Source organism: Engystomops pustulosus, chromosome 1 (assembly GCF_040894005.1).
Source record: "Engystomops pustulosus chromosome 1, aEngPut4.maternal, whole genome shotgun sequence".
In the NCBI taxonomy this organism is placed as follows: Eukaryota; Metazoa; Chordata; class Amphibia; order Anura; family Leptodactylidae; genus Engystomops; species Engystomops pustulosus.
In genome coordinates, this window is record NC_092411.1 from 50,035,056 (window position 1) to 50,056,841 (window position 21,786).

The window sequence follows — 21,786 nt, forward strand, 5'->3', positions numbered from 1 at the left end:
CAGTCACAGTCTCTTTGTTAATATCCAAAAACTCTCTGATATTATATAACAATCGGTTGCTGCTCCAGCTTCTGGGACTTCCTGCTGTGAGAGGGGAGAGGAGAATATATTTTCTCTTAATTATTAAAGAAAGCTAGATAATAGGGAACTTTCTCCACTTTGCCACAGCCAGATAATGAGCAGTATGATATCACATTTCATTTTACAATATGCCCTTGTACAAAGGTAAAAACTATAACAATACATCTATGCACAGCTGCTTTTCTTATTAAATGAGTACCGGAGCTTCTAGAAAACCACAGGTTAAATGTCATGAATGTCAGGATGAGTTTTGCTAAATGAAAAAGTATGTGGGTGTTTGGGCACGCAAATACCTCTCCATACATTTAATATATGTATTATTCACTTGTTGTGAGAATAGGATGACATAACACTGCAGAAATGTATAAAAATAACTTATATTCAGCACCAAGGCCGCAGGTCTTGTCACATAGCGTAGACATGCTGTTGCTATGGTGATACCACCATCATTAACTCTTTGAGAGAGCCTTGAGAGAGTTGGTCTCCAGGGAGATGTCATTCTGATGTTGAATCGAAGAAGTGTTACAAATTACAGATGATCTTGTTTTCAGATAATAAATGTTTTCGCTCTATAAAAAGATTTAGGTCCCAGTTTAATACCTTTGTTTGCTCGAGGCTTATCTACACAGTCTACCTTGGACCTCTGTATAGATGAAGGCCAGGAAGGCTCTAGAGACGGCTCCTGTGATGTCACGTTGTCATGTTTCTTCAATCTTCATTAAAGTGGGACAATAATCAGAAATTAGTATTAACAATCTGCAATTCTAGTTAATTAAATGTATATATAGCTCAATGTGATCTGCAACTCCACCTCATTTAGAGGGAATCCATCATAGGTTTTGATCAAAATACACTGCAGACAGTGCCTGCAGGTATAGGCCTTGGAGACTTGTGTAACCATACCTTTGTGTGTTTTACAAGTAGGAGCGGGACTGTGAAACATGCTCTACCCAGGTCTGTGAGCCTGAAGAGCTTTCCGCTGTTCCACAGCCCCTCCCCCCTGCTCTGAGTAACTGCTGTAAGTATCCAAACAAAATCCTGATACAGCTTATACAAGTAGCAGAGGGGAGAGGCTGAAAGACCGACCCAGAGCCCTTGCAAGAACTGCAGAACTGGATTATAACTTTTGACTTCCACTACACAACCATGCTAAATGTTCTATGTGTCTATTTGGTGTATCCTGGCTGTAGTGGCACACACAAGTGCAGCACTGAATTTAAAGAACATCTACCACCAGGATAAAGGACTGTAAACCAAGCACATCGACATACTGCTGTGTGCCCCCTCTGGCAGGATCTGAGATTTTATGATCTTGTTTTTAGGGGAAAAAATGCTTTAGAATTTTGAAAATGAGCCTGAAAGGCTCCACGCCTATTAACACCTATAAAGCCCATAGCCCCTTACGATCATTTGCATAATTTCAAAAACCTTTTTTGTAAAACCAGGGAATAAGAAGCTAAAAGAAAAGCAGAAAGCCAGAGCCAGACACCAGTATGTCAGTGTGCTTGGTTTACAATCCTTCATCCTGGTGGTAGATTTCCTTTAAAAGAAAGCAGCTATATGCCATTTTATATTTTGTTACATATCCTATATAATAAAATAAAATGTATTTATTCGTATTATAATGGAAAAGTTTAATTACTCTTTTGGACAACCCGTAATCAAATAAAGTAGACCAGAATTTATCTTTCAAATGGGGTTTCTCATTCAGAAATGCCTCATGTAAAGTTTTTTTTTAATTCAGCATCACTGAAAGTAAATTAGATGAGAAACCGGAGCTGCACATAAAGCATGATACATAAAAAATACATTAAAGGGGTTGTCCAGAACTTTAAAAAAAAGTTTTTTTCCCAAAACTGTGCTTTGCCTGTCCCATGGCTGAGTGATGTGTTCTCAGCTTCATCCTATTCATAGAAATATAACTGAAGAAAATATCTGCAGTACTTAAACCATTAGAGCGCTTTCTTAGGCCATGTATATAGAATTATTTTATATACCATATTATTCGGACTATAAGGCGCACCGGATTATAAGGCTCACCTGAATATAAATGCCTGCTTAAATGTCTAGGTTCTTATATAAGGTGCACTGGATTATAAGGCGCACCTGAATATAAATGCCTGCTTAAATGTCTAGGTTCTTATATAAGGTGCAGTGCATTATAAGGTGCACCTGATTATAAGGATGAATGACCAGCAGGTGGCAGACCTGTGCACAGTTCCAGGCAGCTGTTGTCTGTAAGTACGGTTCATATATAAGGCGCACTGGACTATAAGGCGCACCTTTTGATTTCTGAGAAAATCTGAGGTTTTTTTGTTCGCCTTGTAGTCCGAAAAATATGGGATGTTATTATTATTTAAATATCTGTCACTCAAACTGTAATAATTTACTTTTACACAGTTTTACTTTTACATCAAATTTAAGACTTACAATTTTTAAACTTGGTGTAAGTAAGTGCCTTTGTGGTACACCTTAAAGGAAACCTACCATGAGGAATTACCTTTTTAACAAGTTAGGATCCAGTATTATTAGATTACAGATTAGGGGGGAGTCAGGCAGGAGAATCTAGGTGTTGTTCTGATGGTAGATTCCTCCTTCCTGTCTCTGCTCTAATCTGTAATTTAATAATCCTGGAACTTAAACCAACTTGTTAAAAACTTTTATGCTGGTAATACATAAATAGGCTACTCTACATCCCAGTATCCTTGGCAGTGCCGGCACTTTCCTTTTTCCTGTGCACAAGTGGAATGACGGTGCATGCACACTAGCTATGGCTCCCGTGCTGCCATGTGCAGTAGCTCCACAGAAACCGCAGGAACGAGGATGAAGAAGAGTGTGCCAAGGATGCGAAGGAGGCGGCACTACTATGGTTAGTGGGGCGTGGAGTAGCTTTTTCTCCCAGTGCCCAGCCAGGCTATTCCATGCCACAGTAACCATAACTGGTAATTGACATATTACTTTGTTTTTAATACACCGGATAGGTTCCAGTATTGTTAAATTACAGTTTAGCACTGAGGTTGGCAGAAGGAATCGACCATCAGATGTTCCAATGGTAGATTCCTCATGGTAGGTTCCCTTTAAAGTCTGCAAAATGTGCTAAACTGTTCCAAAATATTGCTGTAAAATGCCAGGTGAAAGTAATCCAACAATAGTGTGAACTTCTATTAGAAGTCTATATGACATTTGGTGAGATTTCTGCATATCAGTGTATTGTTGAAGGAGGCAAGAGATTTTTTTTTTTTTTACTTTTCATGTTCATTACTTTTTTGTGTGTGTGTCTTTTGCTTGACTGAGCAGCCGCTATAGTCTTTGGGCACACATTCATTTTGGCATTCAGTGAGTGCATTCCCACCATTATGTCCCCCTCACAGTATGCTCAGACCTCCTCAGTCACAAAGATTTCCAAAGAGGGATAGCATTGAAATGATAATCCTTTTCTATGACAATGGAAGCCGTGTAAGAGATGCTAATTTTCTGCAGTATCAGCATTTTGCCTGCTTCATGTTTTCATCCATTTTACTTTATTTTCTATTAAAAGAAAGGTACAATTAAGAATCTATCTATACAGTAGATCTGATTGTATGTTCCTAGTAACATTCTAAGCCCTAAACCATCGTTCCCTAATTCTATAATACTTGCTAAGCTAATTTACACTTTATTTAATGAATATGCACATTTTCAGCAGAGGCTCCTATGGAGTGGAGTAGCCTTTGCTCCGACAGCCGCGCGCCCCAGTAGTGTGCTCCATGCCCCAGTAGCCTCCGCCGGAAATTAGCATATTCGTTGGATAACGTATAGATTGGGTTGCAAAATATTATAGGATTAGGGAAAGATAGTTTAGGGCTTAGCATGTTACTAGGAACGTACCAACAGATCTACCCTAATAGGTAGATTGCTGATGATAGGTTTCCTTTAAAGTATATGGTGTTGGATGCTGACCTAAAATTTTAAATTTTCCATTGTTTTATTGTGGAATATATTTGCATACAGTCATTAGCTAATCCTTTGTATGATTCATATATACACTACATACACTTAACTGGTACATCTGATTTAGTTGTGGGTTATGTTTATTCAAATTTTAAGTGTCGGATGCCTTCTGGTGCTTTCCTATGTTCATAATTTCCTTTTTAATATTAATTATGACAGTGGTGTTGATAATAGTATGATAATAGTTGTGTTCAGTTCAGCAGTCATCGGTTATGCAGGCTACTTTTTTTTTTTCGTTTGAAAACAACTTATGTATAACAGAAGTCATCATTTTTACATGGAAGTCAATGGGAGACGGATAGTTATTACATCTTTTTTTTTTTTTAGATTGAGAGATTTATAGATTTAGGCTCATTTGACACTACTGTTCCTGTCCTACATTAAACCTCAATTCTTTACATTTTTAATGGATCACATAGAAATCCCATTGACGTCAATGTAAATTTTATGTCATGAGTTATGTTCCGTTTTGGCAGGGATCCGTTCTCCAAGCGTTTTTTTGGATGGAAAAAATGACAGAGGCTGCAGTAGTTTTCCTTCATTTGAAAGAAAACCGCATGGATAATGGATCTAGACAAACCGACCATAATGGATTGGATAAAATTTACATTGATGTTAATGGGATTTTTTACCGATACTTTAAACCTCTGTTGAACCTACATAACTTTAACGGAGGAAAGGAGTAGTAGTGTGAATTTAGACAGATAGGGGCACATTTACTAAGGGTCCGAACACCGCATTTTCGTCAGGTGAACTCCGGCGGACCTCAGCGGGGGAAGCGACACATGCAGGAAATTGGACGCACGATTTTAGTGAATCCCGGCAGACCCGAATCCTCGTCGGACAACGCACAGCGAGGAACGCGACGGGACGGGTAAGTAAATCTGCCCCATAGAGTATAGTTAAACTATACAAAAGATGGATGGAAACTTAGATGGTAGTGTGGCATTGTGTGTGGCAGGAACATCGGGGGGGGTGTTAGCTTACACTCTTGTCAGATGGATAGATGAATGGATAAACATAAGATATAGATCAACGATTTGTCACAATAAATGTTAAAAAGTACAGTAACTCACATGTCTTCAGTTATGTTCAGCTTATCACCTTTTTTTTTTTCTTTGAATGGAGATAAACTGAAACGCTGACAGTAGTGTGAACTCAGCCTTAGATGTAAAATAAAAATGGTGTGAGTTTCTGTTTTAAGACTCTAAAAAGCAACCACAAGGCAGAAGCCAGAATAAAATGAAGCTGATTACCTTTATAACGTTTCCTTATGGTAGCGGTTTCATTATGTGTAATAATACATAATATTTTTAAAATATAAAATAAAATACATTCTAAAATCTTTTCCTTAAACCCATTTTTCCAGAACAGGTCAATAATACAGCACAATGACTGCATGTTACTGGGCGTTACAGCGAAAGTTGACAAAATGAAGCCCGGTTTTCTAAAATCTTTTCCTGCTCTGTAACTTTTGGCTAATGATATAACTTCAAGACATCCTCTCCGGCCCACTCATTAAACATACTGGCAATGCTGAGATCTTATTGTCAGGCTTTTTTCTTATCTATATACAGATGAATAAATAAATCTGATTTAATGACTTAATCAGTGATCTGGAATCTTTTTCTTCTTCATCATGACTGCCTCCACAATAGATGGCTCCATATCAGGGGCATATTTAGACTGCCATGAGCCCTGGGCTGTATGAATATTATAGCCCATACAAGTCTGGAATCACTTCCTACATATGGTACTAAAATGAAGCTTCTTGGAGAATGGAGGATGTGTTCCTTTTGTCTGCTTTCCATCTGTGGTTCCAGGACCTTTTGAAGGACCTTCAAAGGTTCTAAAATGGCTCTTGTGAACATGTGTATTGAGAGACGGAAAACAAGCAAAAGGATTTTTAATGGGTGAAGGTCCTTCTCATTATGAAATTTGGGGGGCAGTTTGGGTGTCCATGGCCTCCTAGAAAGCTTGGGACTTGGGCTACCGCCTGAACTGTCTATATTGTAATCCACTACTGGTCCATATGACAACATTTTTGAACTACAAAAAACCCCATTAAAGTAAATTTGTAAAATTCTACAGAAATAGATGGCGCTATATAAATAAAGATTATTATTACCAACAAACCGTCGTGCTTTGGATAATAAAAGAATTGGTGTTGGAAGAGTTAATATTGGAAGAAGTGGGCTCCAATTGCAATTCCAGAGGAACCTGAGCTAGTTCTAAATATGTTTCTTCCTAGTTTTTCCTTATTAGTTCATAGGTCACAGTGACAACCTATTACAATAGGCTTTGAAGACGGAGCTGCAAGTATTTGATTTTTTTTTCTTTTTACACCTAAGCAATAACATGTCCTTTAGCATAGCGACCATTGATCCCAGATACTGGGTGATACTGGGTGTCACAGGCTGAGTAATGATAACCTTTGTGTGTGGCTTGTGTTTGCACATAAATGTAGTGTCTATCCTTCTGTGCATTTTTCCTTCTGATAAGAAGGATGAAGAGTCGGGACTGATGGATGACTTCTATAAACAGCACATTGCCACCTGTCATACATCATTTCACGGTCAGCTCGCAGACCTTTCTTCTGTACTAGAGTCTTCAAATATTGTGGCCGGGCACGTAACCTTCCGAGTCTATGTTCAGAAAGAAGCTGAAATTAGGAAGATGTGCAATCGATGGCTGATTGGTGGGTGGTGACTTCTGTGGCCGATTGTAAGGTCCTATAATACCTAATCTCTTGTCGCCTCCACTTGGGTGCTTCATAAGCTCTGTTGACTTCCATAATGAGTCAGCCATGCAACTTACTAAGGCTAAGTAGAGCTGACAGGAGACAAAGTAACACAGAGCTTTCCTAATACTTCTGCCTCTTCATTCTAGCAAATGGTATAAGCCATATTACAATATTTGGAACATTTTTGTCCTCTTTCTTGTGATCTTCTCTGGAAAGCAACTACTCACCCTATGCTTAGTTCAAGTTGACTACATTGGTAATGCCGCACCTGCTGGTAGATCTTGACTTTGCTACTGTGGAAATAAATGAAGAAAATATCAAAGTCAAGTGTCTAGCTCCAGTAAAAGCAGCATTTTTACCTTTTAGCTTCGAGAGACACCCAACAAAAATTTTCCGTTCCACTATTGCCTACAAGATAACGACAGCTCTCCCCTAGACTAGTAACCACACAGTCCTTTCACTTGCTTCAGTGAGTAATCTAAAGTCCTAACAGTTAACCCTCCCGCACAATAGCAATCAGAAATTGATTACACATCTAACTCGAAAGTAGGTCTTCACAAAAACCATTTAAGTTTTTACTTTTTAATATAAAAATGTTTAAATTGCTAGTTTAGTGTATGTTGATGATTATTACAAAACGTTTATGAATCTCTCCAAAGCAGCAAAGGGAAAGAAAAAGAAATTAGGTACCTTTGTATCCTAAAATAGCTGGTAAGGCCAGGAATGGTCTTTATAATTTTAGACTTCTATACGTTTGACAAGTAGATCTCTACACTATATAGATCTAAAATACCACACCAATGCCTAACTTACATCTCAAGACTTTGTATACAGAATCTGAAGCTGTAAGAGGTTTGTTTAGGCCAAGTGTTTTATAGATTTAGTGTGGAACATCTTTTAATATTGTGTATAATTGTAGAAGCATGTGATGCATCCATAGTAATCATTGCCTTATTAGTACTCTTTTTATGTGGTATGTGGAGGGCTTTCAGCTATAACCTCAACCAACATATGAGACATTTTAACAGCAAAGACCAGAGGATAATGAACATTTGTAATAAATGTTCCAAAAATTTGATGCTTAAGTAATTTTTGTCATGGGTGATCCATTTTTCACATAGTTGTGGACAATTCTGTCCTTCACATATGGTTATTTTTAGCGATGGTGCACATCTACAGCTCCCTCCAGCCGCTCTAAAAAACAACTGGTCAGGATTTTAGGACAACATATTGTTAAAAGGTTTGTAAGCTTGATACATGAAAAAATAACAAGATCAGATATCACTTTTACCTAAACCCTGTCCTCAAGGCTTATTTCCCATTATACCAATTTCAGCACTGCCGCTACACCACGGCCAGCAGAACACAGCTGTGGCTGGTCTGTATGCATTGCCTGCATTTCATGGACCAACCACGGTGCAGATAATGGGACTTCATGCCTCCATAGTATTATAAGATGAAGAGTCCCTTCTTCCCTGCAAAACAGCAGGTCCGATCTGTAATCATGGTCGATTTCCGCTGGCCTTGAACACTAGTGCGGCAAATGGTAATAATAGGTGATTTTTAATGTTATTTATTATATAAAGGAAATTTCTTTTTATTGTAAAACATTATTATTCATTGCACAAATCCCAGTGCCTGACCTGAATTAAATTTTTTTTTTTTTTTCTACTGTGGTTTGCTGTGGTTTTATTTTTCAGTAGTAAACATAACATTCATCTTGTACGTCTAGTTAGGTTTCCAAATGTACATTAGTATTAATGTTACTGCTGGATCAGACTGCACAAAGTTTCATTTTAGTAAGTTATGGAGCGGCATAGGAGCAAAACCCGCAAATAATTTTTTAATAAGCAAATAAACTTTCCTCTAGATGAACGGGATGGGAATAAGCCCCCTACCCGTAGCTATCTTTTAAGCCAGTGTTTAACTGATTGTAGCCTCTTTAAAGGGGTTGGACAGAGTTAGATAGGGAATAATAAGCTGATTGGTAAGGGTTGGACCCCTAGCAATCCAGAGAACAGGGGTCCTGGGTGGACTGGCAGGCCAAGCATGCATCCTTCAGCTCTGTTTAATAGTTTGCATGTATTGGAAAATGCGGAGCACAGAGGTCATCTATCTCCATTCGCGGTCTTAGTGAATGCCACAGATAGCCAAGAGTTGTGTTTGGCAATTTCCGTCCCTCCCACGCCACTGAATGTGCCGCACCACCCTGTAGAGAGAACAGGACTCATTGTTTTGGATTGCTTAGAGTCCTATTCTTGTGATAGATTGGGGTCCAACAGGTTAATAGACACAGGAATACTTGCCATAACTTCTTTACACATGACCCTCCAACCTATCCATGCCAGTGAATGTAGCGTGCCGATAGGGTGCATGATTGACCTGCCGCACCAGCCATTAGTGAGAACAGGACTCCATTTTTTGGATGGCTGGGAGCCCTATTCTTGTGATGGATAGGGGTCCCTATCTGTTAATAGACAACAGGAAAACTTGGCATAACCCCTTTACATACGAGTAATTCAGTCAAACGATAGACCCCCCATCCACAGACAGGACGGTTTCATAGTTTTTTATCCTCATAAGTTCAGGTTGGCTGAATAAGATTTTGGAGTAGTTCTTGCAAAGTACTAGTTCTCACCAGCTGGTGCCGGAATGTTTTATTGTAGGTCAATTCCCCCTACTATAAACGATGCAAGATCTAGTGCTACCTTGTGAGACAATGTCAGACTCATTATAGATTGTAGAAGCAAAACTAGACATATACATCCTTAGCTATTATATTGTTGGCTTAGAGAAGCATAATTTTAGATGGTTTGTATCTAATCTTTAGTGTATGCATCATTTTCTATTGTTGTTCACTGTTTAATACAGTCTGGAGAGCTGTTAGACTTTAATTGCCAGTAAACAATTCAGTTTAAGATGATATTTTGAGCTGTGAGCTGTAATGATGCTTTGTTCCTTGTCATCATCATTGTCGATGTGTTCCAGGTACAGGAAAGTGGTTTTCTTAATTATAATTTACTTAGGAAGGTGTACTAATAACTGTAGTAATTATTTCCTGAGATGAGTTTATCTCACCTGAGGGACTCCTCTCATGGATCTGTGCATAGAAATTCTGCTTCAAGTAATTGGGAAGTTGAAGATTGTTTGCAAACATGACATAGTCTATTAAGGTCATGTTTCCAGGTTGGCGGTCACCACATTAAAACAGGAGTTTCTTTGCTTTCATTAAAATCTCATTATGTAGTGGTCTTACAACTGCTTTGTATTGTGTGAAGTCATTGCAGCACCTGATATTTTCTCTTTGCAAATTATAGCTATATTGACTAATAGAATAGGTTATCAATCAAGGCCATATTTGCCATTCGGCACCTCAGGGCCTGTGCATAGGGCGTCCTATTGCAGAGGGGCATCCATGGGAGCCAATATGTGTGGGTACCGTATTTTCCGGACTATAAGGCGCACTTAAAAGCATTGGATTTCCGTGGAAATCCAAAGTGCGCCTTATAGTCCGGTGCGCCCTATGTATGGCGCTGGGCAGCGGACCATACTTACATAGGTCCCCGCTACCGGAGACCGGAGACAGCAGATCTCCAGCGGGAACTGCAGACCACGCGGCACGAACAACTTCTGCCGCATGGTCTGCAATTCCCGCTGGAGATCTGCTGTCTCCGGTAGCGGGGACCTATGTAAGTATGGTCCGCTGCCCTCCTCCACCTTCCCCGCTCACCTTCCCCGCGTTCCCCGTCGCGTCTCGGCGTCGCGTCGCGTCCCGTCGGGTCTCCGCCACGCCCCCGGACCCCGCGCCTTATAGTCCGATGCGCCTTATATATGTAATTATTACATATATAAGGCGCATCGGACTAATGCGCCTTATACGGTACTTGTAATTTTATTTTTTGAAAATTCTTATTTTCCATGGTCAGGTCATAGTTAATAGGAGTGGGAAATCAAGTGGGAAATGTATAGAACTAAGGTCACTGGGGAAAATTGTTTACTGGAGTGAGTCACAAGAGGCTCATAGTCTTTTAGAAATGGGGATACATGTTCTGGCCTATATGAAATCACATTTGATGAATAGCACTAAGAGATGAAGATAATTGTTGCATATAAATGGTTCTTTAATTGGGCCGTGTGCCTGACCTAAGTGTCCAGGGCAGTGATGGTGAACCTTTTAGAGACCAAGTGCCCAAACTACAACCAAAACCCCTTTATTTAACCAAATGTGCCAACACAGAAATTTAATCAGTAACTTATTGCTCCCTATTCTTCCAAAACTTTCAATCATATGGGCCTTCTTAGGACACCAACAAAGTTGAAAGAAGTAGGGCAAAATCAACTATCATTGCAGCTTCTCTCAGGGATCCCTCTCTAACGGGAGGAATGATGGGCCCAGCAGGAGGAGCTCCAAAGATAATCTGGTACCTGCCCACACGTTCCTACTCTTTCTGAGTCCTGTTGGGTGAACTCTCACTGAGGGCTCTCACTTTTACCGCTGGTACCCATAGGTTCCCTACTACTGGCCTAGGGCTTGTGAAAGGTACCGTAAATACGGCTCTGTTATTAGTATCAGATCAATGGGGGTCCAACATCAATAACGGAAGGATAGCCACAGCCTCTGTGTGAAGGTCGGGTATTTTCAGTCTTATTATTCACTGATTACTGTCAGTTTTTTTTTTGTTCATTAGATTATTTTTACTTTGAAGAAAATTCTCTGAATATGTTTTATTCAACTTTTTTATTCAAATCCCCTTGTGTGTTTAGTCTAGCCAGTTTAATGCAATACCTAATTAGGCTCAGGAGATCTGTCTGAGAGCTGAGAAGGTTCTGTACAAAATGTTACACTATATATTAAAACATACTTTGCGTGGGAGTTGTATTGGGTTTTTTTCATTTTTCCCAAGCAGAGCATATGGTTTCCATCGGGTCCTCATAATCCGTTTTTAATAGTTGGACATACTGTTGGCTATATACCACCTACTAGTTTATGGTGGCAGTCACAATAGTCATTGAGAATTGTTAATACAACCAGTATTAGTATGACCTGTACTAGTTTCCGAAAGAGAGATATTTGAAACAATTTATAGCTAGACAGTTCTCTCTAACCACATGTTACTGATCTGTATTAATAGTTCAACACTAGGAAAGCCTAATGTGATGTGCACACCAAGAACACCTTCATGGCAAGTATCCAGGGGCCTGGAGAGGAGCAAAAGATAGTAGAAGGAGATGGACAAAAATAATTATTGAATTTTACGGAAGAAATACCATTTTTCTCTAAAAAAAAAAATATATATATATATATATATATATATAAGCCCCCCCCCCCCCAAAAAAAAAAATTAAAATAAGACCTAGGACTTTTTTTTCACGCTTCTTAATATAAGGTCTCCACTGAAAATAAGACCTAGCGGTAGCCATTGTTGTAGCTCCCTCCACGCCATTCATTAATATAAGTAGATATTGGACATTTTGTGACATGGGTGAAGAATTCATTGGATAAAATCACTGAAAGTTGCATTACGACTGCACTACAAGCAGGTTCCTGTGCAATAAGAGCTCATTTATGGAAAGTACTATCATTAAACATGAGAGATTGGGGCCAATGATTCTACAAGAAATTCAGCATGAAATTTAGGGTTTGGAGAGTTTTGCTGAGGATCCAGAAGATTGATATGACTACCAGGATCGGCAAATGTACCATATTTTTTGTTCAACAATAATTCAAAATTTTTGTTCATCAAAATCCCCAGAAAATAAAACCCATAGCATTGTTAGGAGCAAAAATTATTATAAACCTGGTCTTATTTTCGGGGAAACAGGGTAGAAACTGGTTGACTTAGCGGACACTAAATTGAAGCTGCAGGCCAATTTTCTGTTGATAAGCCCATATCTTTGAGATACCTGGCGGCTGCTGTCAGGCCACCAGAGCTGTACAATCCTGCATATTATTATCCAGTATACTATTATACATCTATAGAACTACAGCAAAAGGAAGGTAATACATAGATGGTTGCAGAGAGAAATCTTTGGTTTAAACACTATTAATTACCACTGGCATACTACGGTGTAACTATATAGTATCAACTACCACCTAAAAAAATGTGTATTTGTCAGAGCTTAAGTAGTGTCTATGTCACATTTTTCTAATGTGGAGTGGATATGGGTTCCATCTTTCAGAACATGCTTAAACCATTGGTAGGAACTTCACTTTTTAAGCTATTTTGGGTTAAACCACAAAAGTAAGAATGCTTTATTTATTTTTATGTCATTTTTAGTGATCCAAAAAGTACAAACAGCAGTAAAAAGTTGACATTTCGCTGTAAATTTCACAGACAAAATAGCATACAGATTAAACATTTATTTTCTCATTCCCTCAACTATCCCCCACCCTCAACAACCTCCCCTTCCTACTGGTAGAGAGAAAAAAAAGAGACATATGTAATTATTCCTATTTTGCCCAGATCTTCCTCCACTTAACCATACCCTTTGGCCCGCCTGGCAAACCAGATATTCTCGTATTACTTTATTTTGTTAGTAAATCCCAGCCATTCCATCTTATTAGGGATCTCCCTACTACCCCATTCTTTAAAGGACATCTACCACCAGGAGAAGAATTGCACACTTGGCCAAGGACATATTGGTGTGTCCCTCCTCTGGCAGGTTCCACTTTTCTGTGAGATTCCTATGCCCCTGTTTTTAAGAAAAAAAGGCTTTAAAATTATCCTAATGAGCCTGAGGAGCTCCAGACTAAATAAAGACCTATGGAGGCCAGAGCTCTACACAATGCTTCTATTCTCTGTAGACCTTGCAGGTCAGGTATCTGGATATACTGTATTGCTTTTTACAGGCTAATTCATGTCGGGTCACCAGTTCACTGAATTTGACCATTATTTTTCATTTGAGATCTTCTGGCTTATTTAATGTAGAGTGGAGAAGGTGATGTATTTACAGTCATATAGTGAACTAGAAATAAGTATACTGTAAAATGAGATATATTTCTCAATAAGACCGGAGACAAGTCACGCCTAAATGATATGTATTTATATTAAGAAGAAAATCCCAAAAATAATTTCATGTGTGATCGTTCCTATGATACCGTTTTACAAAGGATAGTCAAATGATCCTACCTAGTAACACAATGCGGACACCTCTGCTTGTATCTATGTACTGGATGCACTTGTAGCCTCAGAAAATGTTGTTTGTTGAGTATTGTATATGACGTATGGATGTGCTAGGTGAATGTAATTAAGATAAATTGACTTGTGTCCACTGTGATCTGTCTTAATCTTATTTTCTCCTTTTCTCTTCTATTTTTATCTGTTCTGTTTTTCCTTGCACAGGTGATTTCTATTCCGTCCTTTCCAAACTCCTAGGAGAAAGGGAAGATATTGTTCATGTCCATAAATATAACCCCACTGATATAATAGGGTCTGATCTGGTAGCAGAGATATCTAATGTGGTCCAAAAGAAAGAGCCTGGCTTGTACATATCCAGGCAAGTCTTAGCACATGACGAGAGGCCTGATGCCATTCTGGTCAGAGATCGAATTCACAAATTCCACAAGTTAGAATCCACACTGAGACCACCAGGCAATATGCTCTCCCTGGTGCAGCCAGCTAGACGCCATCAAGTGGACAACCAGCGTCCAGGAGGTTGGTTGGGAAACGTTCTCCTGTAGTTTTGCTTATGTTCGCTCCACATTAGCCTGAAGGGAAGTCTGGTGATAATCCAGAAAGCCTGTGACGTTCCTGACGTGAAAAAAAACACACAGCCGTGTAACCTACCCATTGTAGAAACTGTGACCTCTGCTGAGGCCTGCATCATGGTGACATCCACAACCAGAGCTTAAAGCAAGGGCTACACTGTGACTTTGGTTGTGCTGTCTCCTACATTTCAGCAGTCATTATAAATGTGGTCACATTGAAGTTAAAAACCTGAAGATCTTTGGTTTCATAAGATATGCCATTGCACCAGCCCACTGTAACACAACGTTGAAAATTTTGCCCGACTATTTTTTTTATTGTTGTTGCAAATCAAAAATAATACGTCTTGCAGCTTAATCTTAGCAAAAAGAGCTGTATGACTGCAAATATACTCAATGTACCAAAGTTTAGACCCACTATAAAATCATATTACATAGAGACGACATACATCTGAACATCGGGCCGACCCCTGACTGTGAACTGCTCAGCAGTAGTCCAACTAGGCGCCCTTACCTATGGATGTCATTTGTAATTTGAACAGTATTCGGGCTTAAAAGAGAGCCGAAATCAGAAGCAGAACAGCGTGAAAAGGCGCTAAAGTTCCTGCTGTACTAATTAGCCTTTTTATCTTCTGCCCTGTGTCCACAGTACAGGTTTCCAATCCTGACTCATTCCCTTCAGGTTTCTATGGCAGCAAACCCTGACGGCATTGCTTTTGTTTTAATACGTGTTGTGGTCTCTACGATATTGATTGTGTTTAGTCTTTCTTGCTAATGTGGAAAGCCAGATAATAGTATGGCATGTGGCGATTATCCTTTTAAAAGTAAGCAATATGTATGCATGGCAGACATCTGTGCGTGGGCTGCTCTGCAGGCTGTCTTCACTTCTCTGGCTGCCGACTCCATGTTTCCAAATACATCTTTCCGTCTCGTATTAATCATTCACTACATTCCTTTCCTTTTTCCTTGTCTGTGTATTTAGAGCTCGTATTGCATGATGCTTCTGTTGCAGACCGAAAAAAAAAAATCAATAGCTCTATGGTATCTTTGTTAATACATCAAGTTAATGTTGCAATATCTTAATGAATAGAAGTCATTATTATTGACTGCACCGTTTGTTGTGTCCTGCAGTTTACTTTTTAAAGATGTTTAAGACTAATGATATAACCGTTATCTATTCTCTGGTTCTGCAGTTTTTGTAACTATCCTTTTTTTGTCATATATGTATGCTGTAAGCATGGTTAAAAGACCAATTTTGACTACACGAGTAGGGTAGATAATGGATAATAAATCTGTAATCCATGTTTGTAGTAATAGGACATTGAGAGACAATGTATAGAAGGCTGTTTTCATGTTCATGCTACGCAATGTTGTGTTTTGTTGCCAGAGTATTTCATTAGTTGGTGGTCAAAAAAGTCCACCTACTAGGTCCTCCACTTTCACTTAATCCAAATGGTCTCAGTGCTAGTAAAAAGCAACAGCCACTGTGCAATTTCTTCCCGGCATGGCATAAATTTCGACATTGCATTGTGCAGGGCTATCCTTCATCATATGTCTTTGGATCAGTGAGTGAAGGAACTGTTGGAACTTGACCAACCCTAGTAATATTACAAGGTTTGTCAGGGTTATACTACACACAGTGGTAAAAAATGCATATTATTAGCGTAGCATTGTGTCCAGGTTTGCTGCAAATTAACGAATTTTTTCAATAGATTATAGTTTTTCATAACCTGGGTACAATAAAAAGTTATTTAGAAATCCATTGTCTAAATTTACAAGACAATACAAACAGAGAGAGATGGTCAACAAATACAGGTTAAAACCAAGAGGAAATGCAGTACAAAATCACTAGGTAAAACGGATAGTCAAGAATACCAGCAAAGGGTCAAATATGACAGAATGAGACGGCTAGCCAAGCACAGGACTGTAGCAGGCAAAGAGTATTTATCAACAGGACTATAGCCCTGGTACAAAGGTGATTGGATAAATACTCTGACATCAGACAGGATGACAATGGGAATGGAGAGATTGTGTCAGCTAGTTAACTATTAGTGAACCAGAGAAGAGTCTGCAGGGGACAGATGCGTGTGGTGCAAATCACTAAAAGTTGCCATGTGAATGGATATACCAATGTTCACATTAAGAGGTAGAATATAACAAACTGACTCAGCACATCGTCAGCAGTACTCTACAGCCAGAGGCACAGATTACAGATTACTTATACATTTAGTAGTGATGGAGATTTATCACATTGTGCGCCAGTCATCACACTTCTTCTCTCCTGGTGCATAATGCGCCTAATATACTCAGAGGTATTGAGCACATAGAATACTGCTATTTTCTGTTCCAGGTTTCTGTCCCTCTCCCCGCCCTTGCACGTCTCTGCACACTAGGTTGTGTAGGGGTATAAAAAGCTGCACTAGACACCATGCGACACAAATCAGAGGGTGTTCCAGCGCTCAGTCAGACCGTGCGCCTGATTTATTATGTAAAGTCTGTCACATGCTCAATGTTAAAGGTGCACCACAAAAATGTTGGTGAAGCCTGTCAGGCCAGTGCAGGGAAGCGCCAGATTCATGATTTCTGGCGCACATTCTTAATGGGGCTCTTTACTAAGGGTCACGGATCGCACTTTTGCCAGACTGTTCGCCCTTTTCGGGGATTGCATGGCTTGGGCCAGTATTTAACAGGTGTCTGCGCGGGGATTTTGGCGCATGCAATCGTTTTTGGGCTTCCATGCAGCACAAATTGGGGGGAGTGCTGTCGGACTTACAGGAACGTAAGTAAATGAGCCCTAATGAATCTGTCACACCCTGCACTATACACAGGCAGAGCACTTTTAGAGCAGTTTTCCACATTCTTAGTAAATGTGCCCCGGTGAGTGTGCAGGCGGGGAAGGGGGAGAGGTGTAGGGAGGGAAGATGGGGAAGGGCGTCGGGGTCCGCTAACCACTGGCCAATAACACTGGTCTTGGGAATAAGTAGGGAAGCCACGCACTAATGATTTTTACCTGCTGTACTTAGCTGCTCTAGTTCTCTTTAGGACAAGGATAACGCGAGCACTTGATTCCTGAATGCTGCTATAGCTGCTTTTAGTGTAATTATCCCTGGTACATTACACAATATGATTTATGAACTGTCAGATACATTTTTCTACCATGTTTTCTTGGATTGAATGCCAACAAGCTGGATAATTATAAAACGCAAAAAGAGCAGTGTCATTTCCTCCAGATTCACCAGTGACTAATATAACGTTTCACAAATGGATCGTCAAGTATGAAAATATTTCTTCCATGTCTTACTGCACGACATTCCTGGAACGTGTTAAAAGTCCCTGGTTTATTTTTCAGTTTTATTTTGAAACAGTAAATTTTTAGGGAAAATGGGTGGTTTCCCTGGCAACGCTGAGCTTATGTTACATGTATTCTGGGTAGATTGTATCTGATAGAAACCTAATTATGAGGTTCAAGCAACAATGTGGCAGCTGTTGAGTTAGTAGTTTCTGGTTTGAGTTATAGATACCAGGCTAAGTTGGCGTTAGTATTTTTCTGGATGGCACACATGACTATACTGACTATGAATCCAATGTTCAAATGATGTTCATGGCTGTGAAAAGGGCCACATTACATGACACAGGCCTCAGCTCATGTACATTTATGTAAATGAATAATATTTGTGTGTAGGCTAATATATATAATGGAAGATTGTGGAAAATTTTAATTTCTTCTAATTGATAGAACAATAGCAGGTACAGTTGCTGGCAGCTGTTTTTATCATACTGCTACCCAAAAACCAGTAATATTACCATATAGTTTTCATATAATGGTGAGATCCCAGATGTACACAGGGTGCACAAGTGCATCCAGCATTGTCCAGATTCATACAGTATGAATATCTATTATATATCGGGACTCACTGGTGTTGTCTTATGTCCTGTGTGGTATTCGCTTGCCTTTTCTTCTTCATCCGGCCTATACCAATGTGTCCACTCCTAGAGAATTCTGCAAAGTTTTTGGCTGTTTGAGGAGTAGATGTGGAAAGCAAGATGTCATGGTTGCATTGTAGAGAATGTGTCCACCGAGAAAGGGCAAGAGGGAGAATATTGCTGCTAGGGAGTAAGGAGTGGGGGAACTGCCGCTGCCAACATAGAAGGGCTTCCACTAGTTTGGTAGAGGAAGTATAAAAGTTAATGCTGTCCCCCACTGGTGGTGGTGTGCTGGTGGCAATTGGGAAATGAGATGAGCTTCCTCTGACCATGTTGTCATAGCAGGTTCTTCAAGCTATGTACTGATAATGCAGAGAAGAAAGCATCTATGTGGTTACGGAACTGTGTTTGTGGTGTAAATCATCTGCTTCAAAATTTTTAGGAAACTTTAAATACAATTCCAATATGTCTGGGCACTAGAAACTAAAATCTAAGCTACTAGCTGCCACATAAGACGACTTTTAAACCCCCAAACTTCTTTTCAAAAGTTAAGGGTTGTCTCCTACGCTGGGTGAGGGAGGGCACCTTATTGAAGCAAGATCCTGGGTGTTAACTCCTTCATGATCACGGGACTTAAATCTTTAAATGTGGGCACCACCATCTTGGTCCAGCTAAAGACTGCAAAACTCACCTTTCCCCGCTCCTCTGAAGAAGCTGCCATCGTCTTCTCTACTGCTATGAACGCCGGCTCTGAAGCCGGCAGACATGTGTGATGACCTCAACAACACTGCCGGCTTCAAAGCTGGGGTGTACAGCCATCGTTCACAACAGTAAAGAAGAGGGCGGCCGCTGCTTCGGGGGAACGGGGAAAGGTGAATAAATTTGTGGCTGATGTGGGAGGCACTGTGGCGGGCTGATGTGGGGGGTACACATAAACATGTTAGGTATTGCCGCGTCAAATCTATCAAAAGTAATACCAGTTTTCTCTGCGTTTAACCCCATAACATAAAATAGTGCCCAAATGTCTGAAACGCCACTTTTTCGCCATTTTGCAAAACGTCTTTTCATTGCCATCTTTTTAGTGACACATGCGCTAAGCGGAGGCAATGGATGACTATGGGGAGCGGATGCAGCATATTGCATCTATTCTCACAGCCCCGCCAAGCAAATACATCTCAGCCAGAGGGGGATCCAGTAATGTCACTGTCCATATTAGGATAGTGACATCATGGGAGGCGGCAGGATGAAATATATAGAATTTGGGATATACCATATAAGACTACCCCTCTTCCAACGCACATTTGGTAAAACTAAAAATCTGATTTTATATGCCAGAACTGCCGCCTCCTGACATACAGTCCTTCTTCTGTTTATAAATTGGCAAGCAGGGCAGATAAACTAACACATATATAACTGCATTTCTATGTCGCTTAGTCTCTCACATTGTTCTTACAGGACACACTGGTGGAGTTTAAGTTAAAATCTGAGGAGGACAGTAGAAGTGAGCACAAAACAATGTCCTGCTTTGTTTTCTAAGAGCAGATTTTGACATCTTAGAAATACTCTTTGCTGGTTTCTAGAAGTCTTGAAATTCTTGGTTGTGCTTTTTATATGGTGCACCAATGTGAAACCGATAAGTGATTTCTCTGTGGAAGACAATTGCTTGGCATGGTAGAGCAATTGGCAGAGACTAGAAATAATTACACTGTGAACTAATTTATCAGACACAAATATAACCGTGATAACTGGCTCACGCGGCACTCACAGGGCGATGAATAGTACAGCCGTCATGTTCTAACACTTTCTTCCAACTCACTTGGCACTCCGCTTGTGCCATTCTGATTTATAGCTTGAAGTCTTGAAATTTTCTAATGACCATTCAGTCTCTTAATTTAACAGTCAATACTAATTACCGTGTCTTCGCATTTGTCGTTATCAGGCCAGTGTGTGCCCTTGGTGCCATGAGGATATATATTAGAAGGATTTCCTGTTCTCTCTAATGTATTTTTATAGTACAACCTGATTTATAAATGGAGTTTTTTCTATGAATGTTCATCTGAGACCAGATTATTAGAAGCTGCTGAATGGGACTCATAGGATTAGAAAAATATAGCTGCTTTCTGACAGAATTATTTCTGTTGTAATGTCTTAATTTTATGGCCAATATGACATTTTAATTTTCAATCAATAAGAAAGATTCTCCACAGTTTAAACCTTATAATTACAGAATAACTATCTACAATATGGGGCATTAGTGTCCTGTGGTTTGCAGACTTTTAGATCTATCTTTACACCTTACATCATACAAATATGAAGGATGAAACCTCCAAAGGACACTTTTACAGAGCCATGGGGAGTGTGACATCGCGGTATAAAGCATGAAGAAGGATTGAATGCATTCAAATTGTAAAACGGATACAGAAATATCCAGGAAATATAAATACTAAAAGCAGTGTATTTACTGTTGAGTGATTTTACTTACTGGTTTCCACTTTCCTTGTTGCTCCCTTTTTAAAACAATTAATCTGGTCTGACGGACCAGGAAGCAGCACCTTTACACCGCTTTGCAATGATGCTCAGGGGCCACAAGGAAGCACGGGAAACAGAACAAGTGTTGGGGAGTCTGGCATCATCCCTTAGGCACTGGTATATCAACTCATTCATAATTCTTTTGGTTTATCGGCCTTCTGAATTGTCTTTGCTATTTGAGCCTTTGCACTTTATGTGTTACTGTGCCCACATTGCCCTATATTCCTAGTGGGGGGAATTCATTAAGACAGTCGTTATAATGCCAGTCTTAAAATTCCTGATCCGGCGCCCATATCTACTAAGAAGATCCAACCTCTTCGTAAACACAACACAATCCCCGCCGGCTTGGACCTGCATAGTCTGATCTGGCAGTTTTCTGCTAAAGCCTCCGCTGGTTTGGCAGTTTAGTAAATCTGTTGGGCTGGACGTAGACACCCTTGCCCACCCTGCTCCCCGACACATCCAAAGTGGCATGCGGGTCAGAGAAGACATAATGGGGCACATTTACTTACCTGGTCACTCGAGTTCACAGAAAGTGCATTGTCCGTCTATAATGCAGTGTGCACCACAAATCGTGAATATATTGCTTCCCCACTCCAGTCTCACCATCTTTTTTGTGGTGCATCTCACACATATGGCGTTCAACACAATTTGAAAGTTAGAGGACCTGTCACCTATAAAAATTACACTGTTACACTGCTAGCGTTAACCAAAACCTCCGAAAACGCTAGCAAACACTGCCGCACTGTAAGCTGTCAGGCGTATTCATGAGGGGGTGGTCCAAGGTGCTGCTTCACCCCCGGACCGCCCTTCC

The 21,786-nt window shown here is 39.9% G+C and overlaps 1 protein-coding gene and 1 long non-coding RNA gene across 7 annotated transcripts in view; one reads left to right on the forward strand and one right to left on the reverse strand.

Moving 5' to 3' along the window:
- Positions 1-21,786, forward strand: part of PAM (peptidylglycine alpha-amidating monooxygenase) — a 117,549-nt gene that overhangs the window by 76,373 nt on the left and 19,390 nt on the right. For 4 of the 6 annotated variants that reach the window (XM_072140103.1, XM_072140127.1, XM_072140117.1 and 1 more), the window contains exon 15: positions 14,158-14,469. The exons of the other annotated variants lie outside the window; for them this stretch is intronic. In XM_072140103.1, the coding sequence (XP_071996204.1) occupies positions 14,158-14,469 (312 nt within the window). The remainder of the gene's footprint in view (positions 1-14,157; positions 14,470-21,786) is intronic. 6 annotated transcript variants of the gene reach the window in all.
- On the reverse strand, positions 6-21,496 carry LOC140121026 (uncharacterized). Its single transcript, XR_011854018.1, has 4 exons — positions 21,286-21,496; positions 7,042-7,107; positions 716-794; positions 6-84 (listed from the first exon to the last, which is right to left on the reverse strand). It is a non-coding gene; the product is annotated as an uncharacterized lncRNA (long non-coding RNA).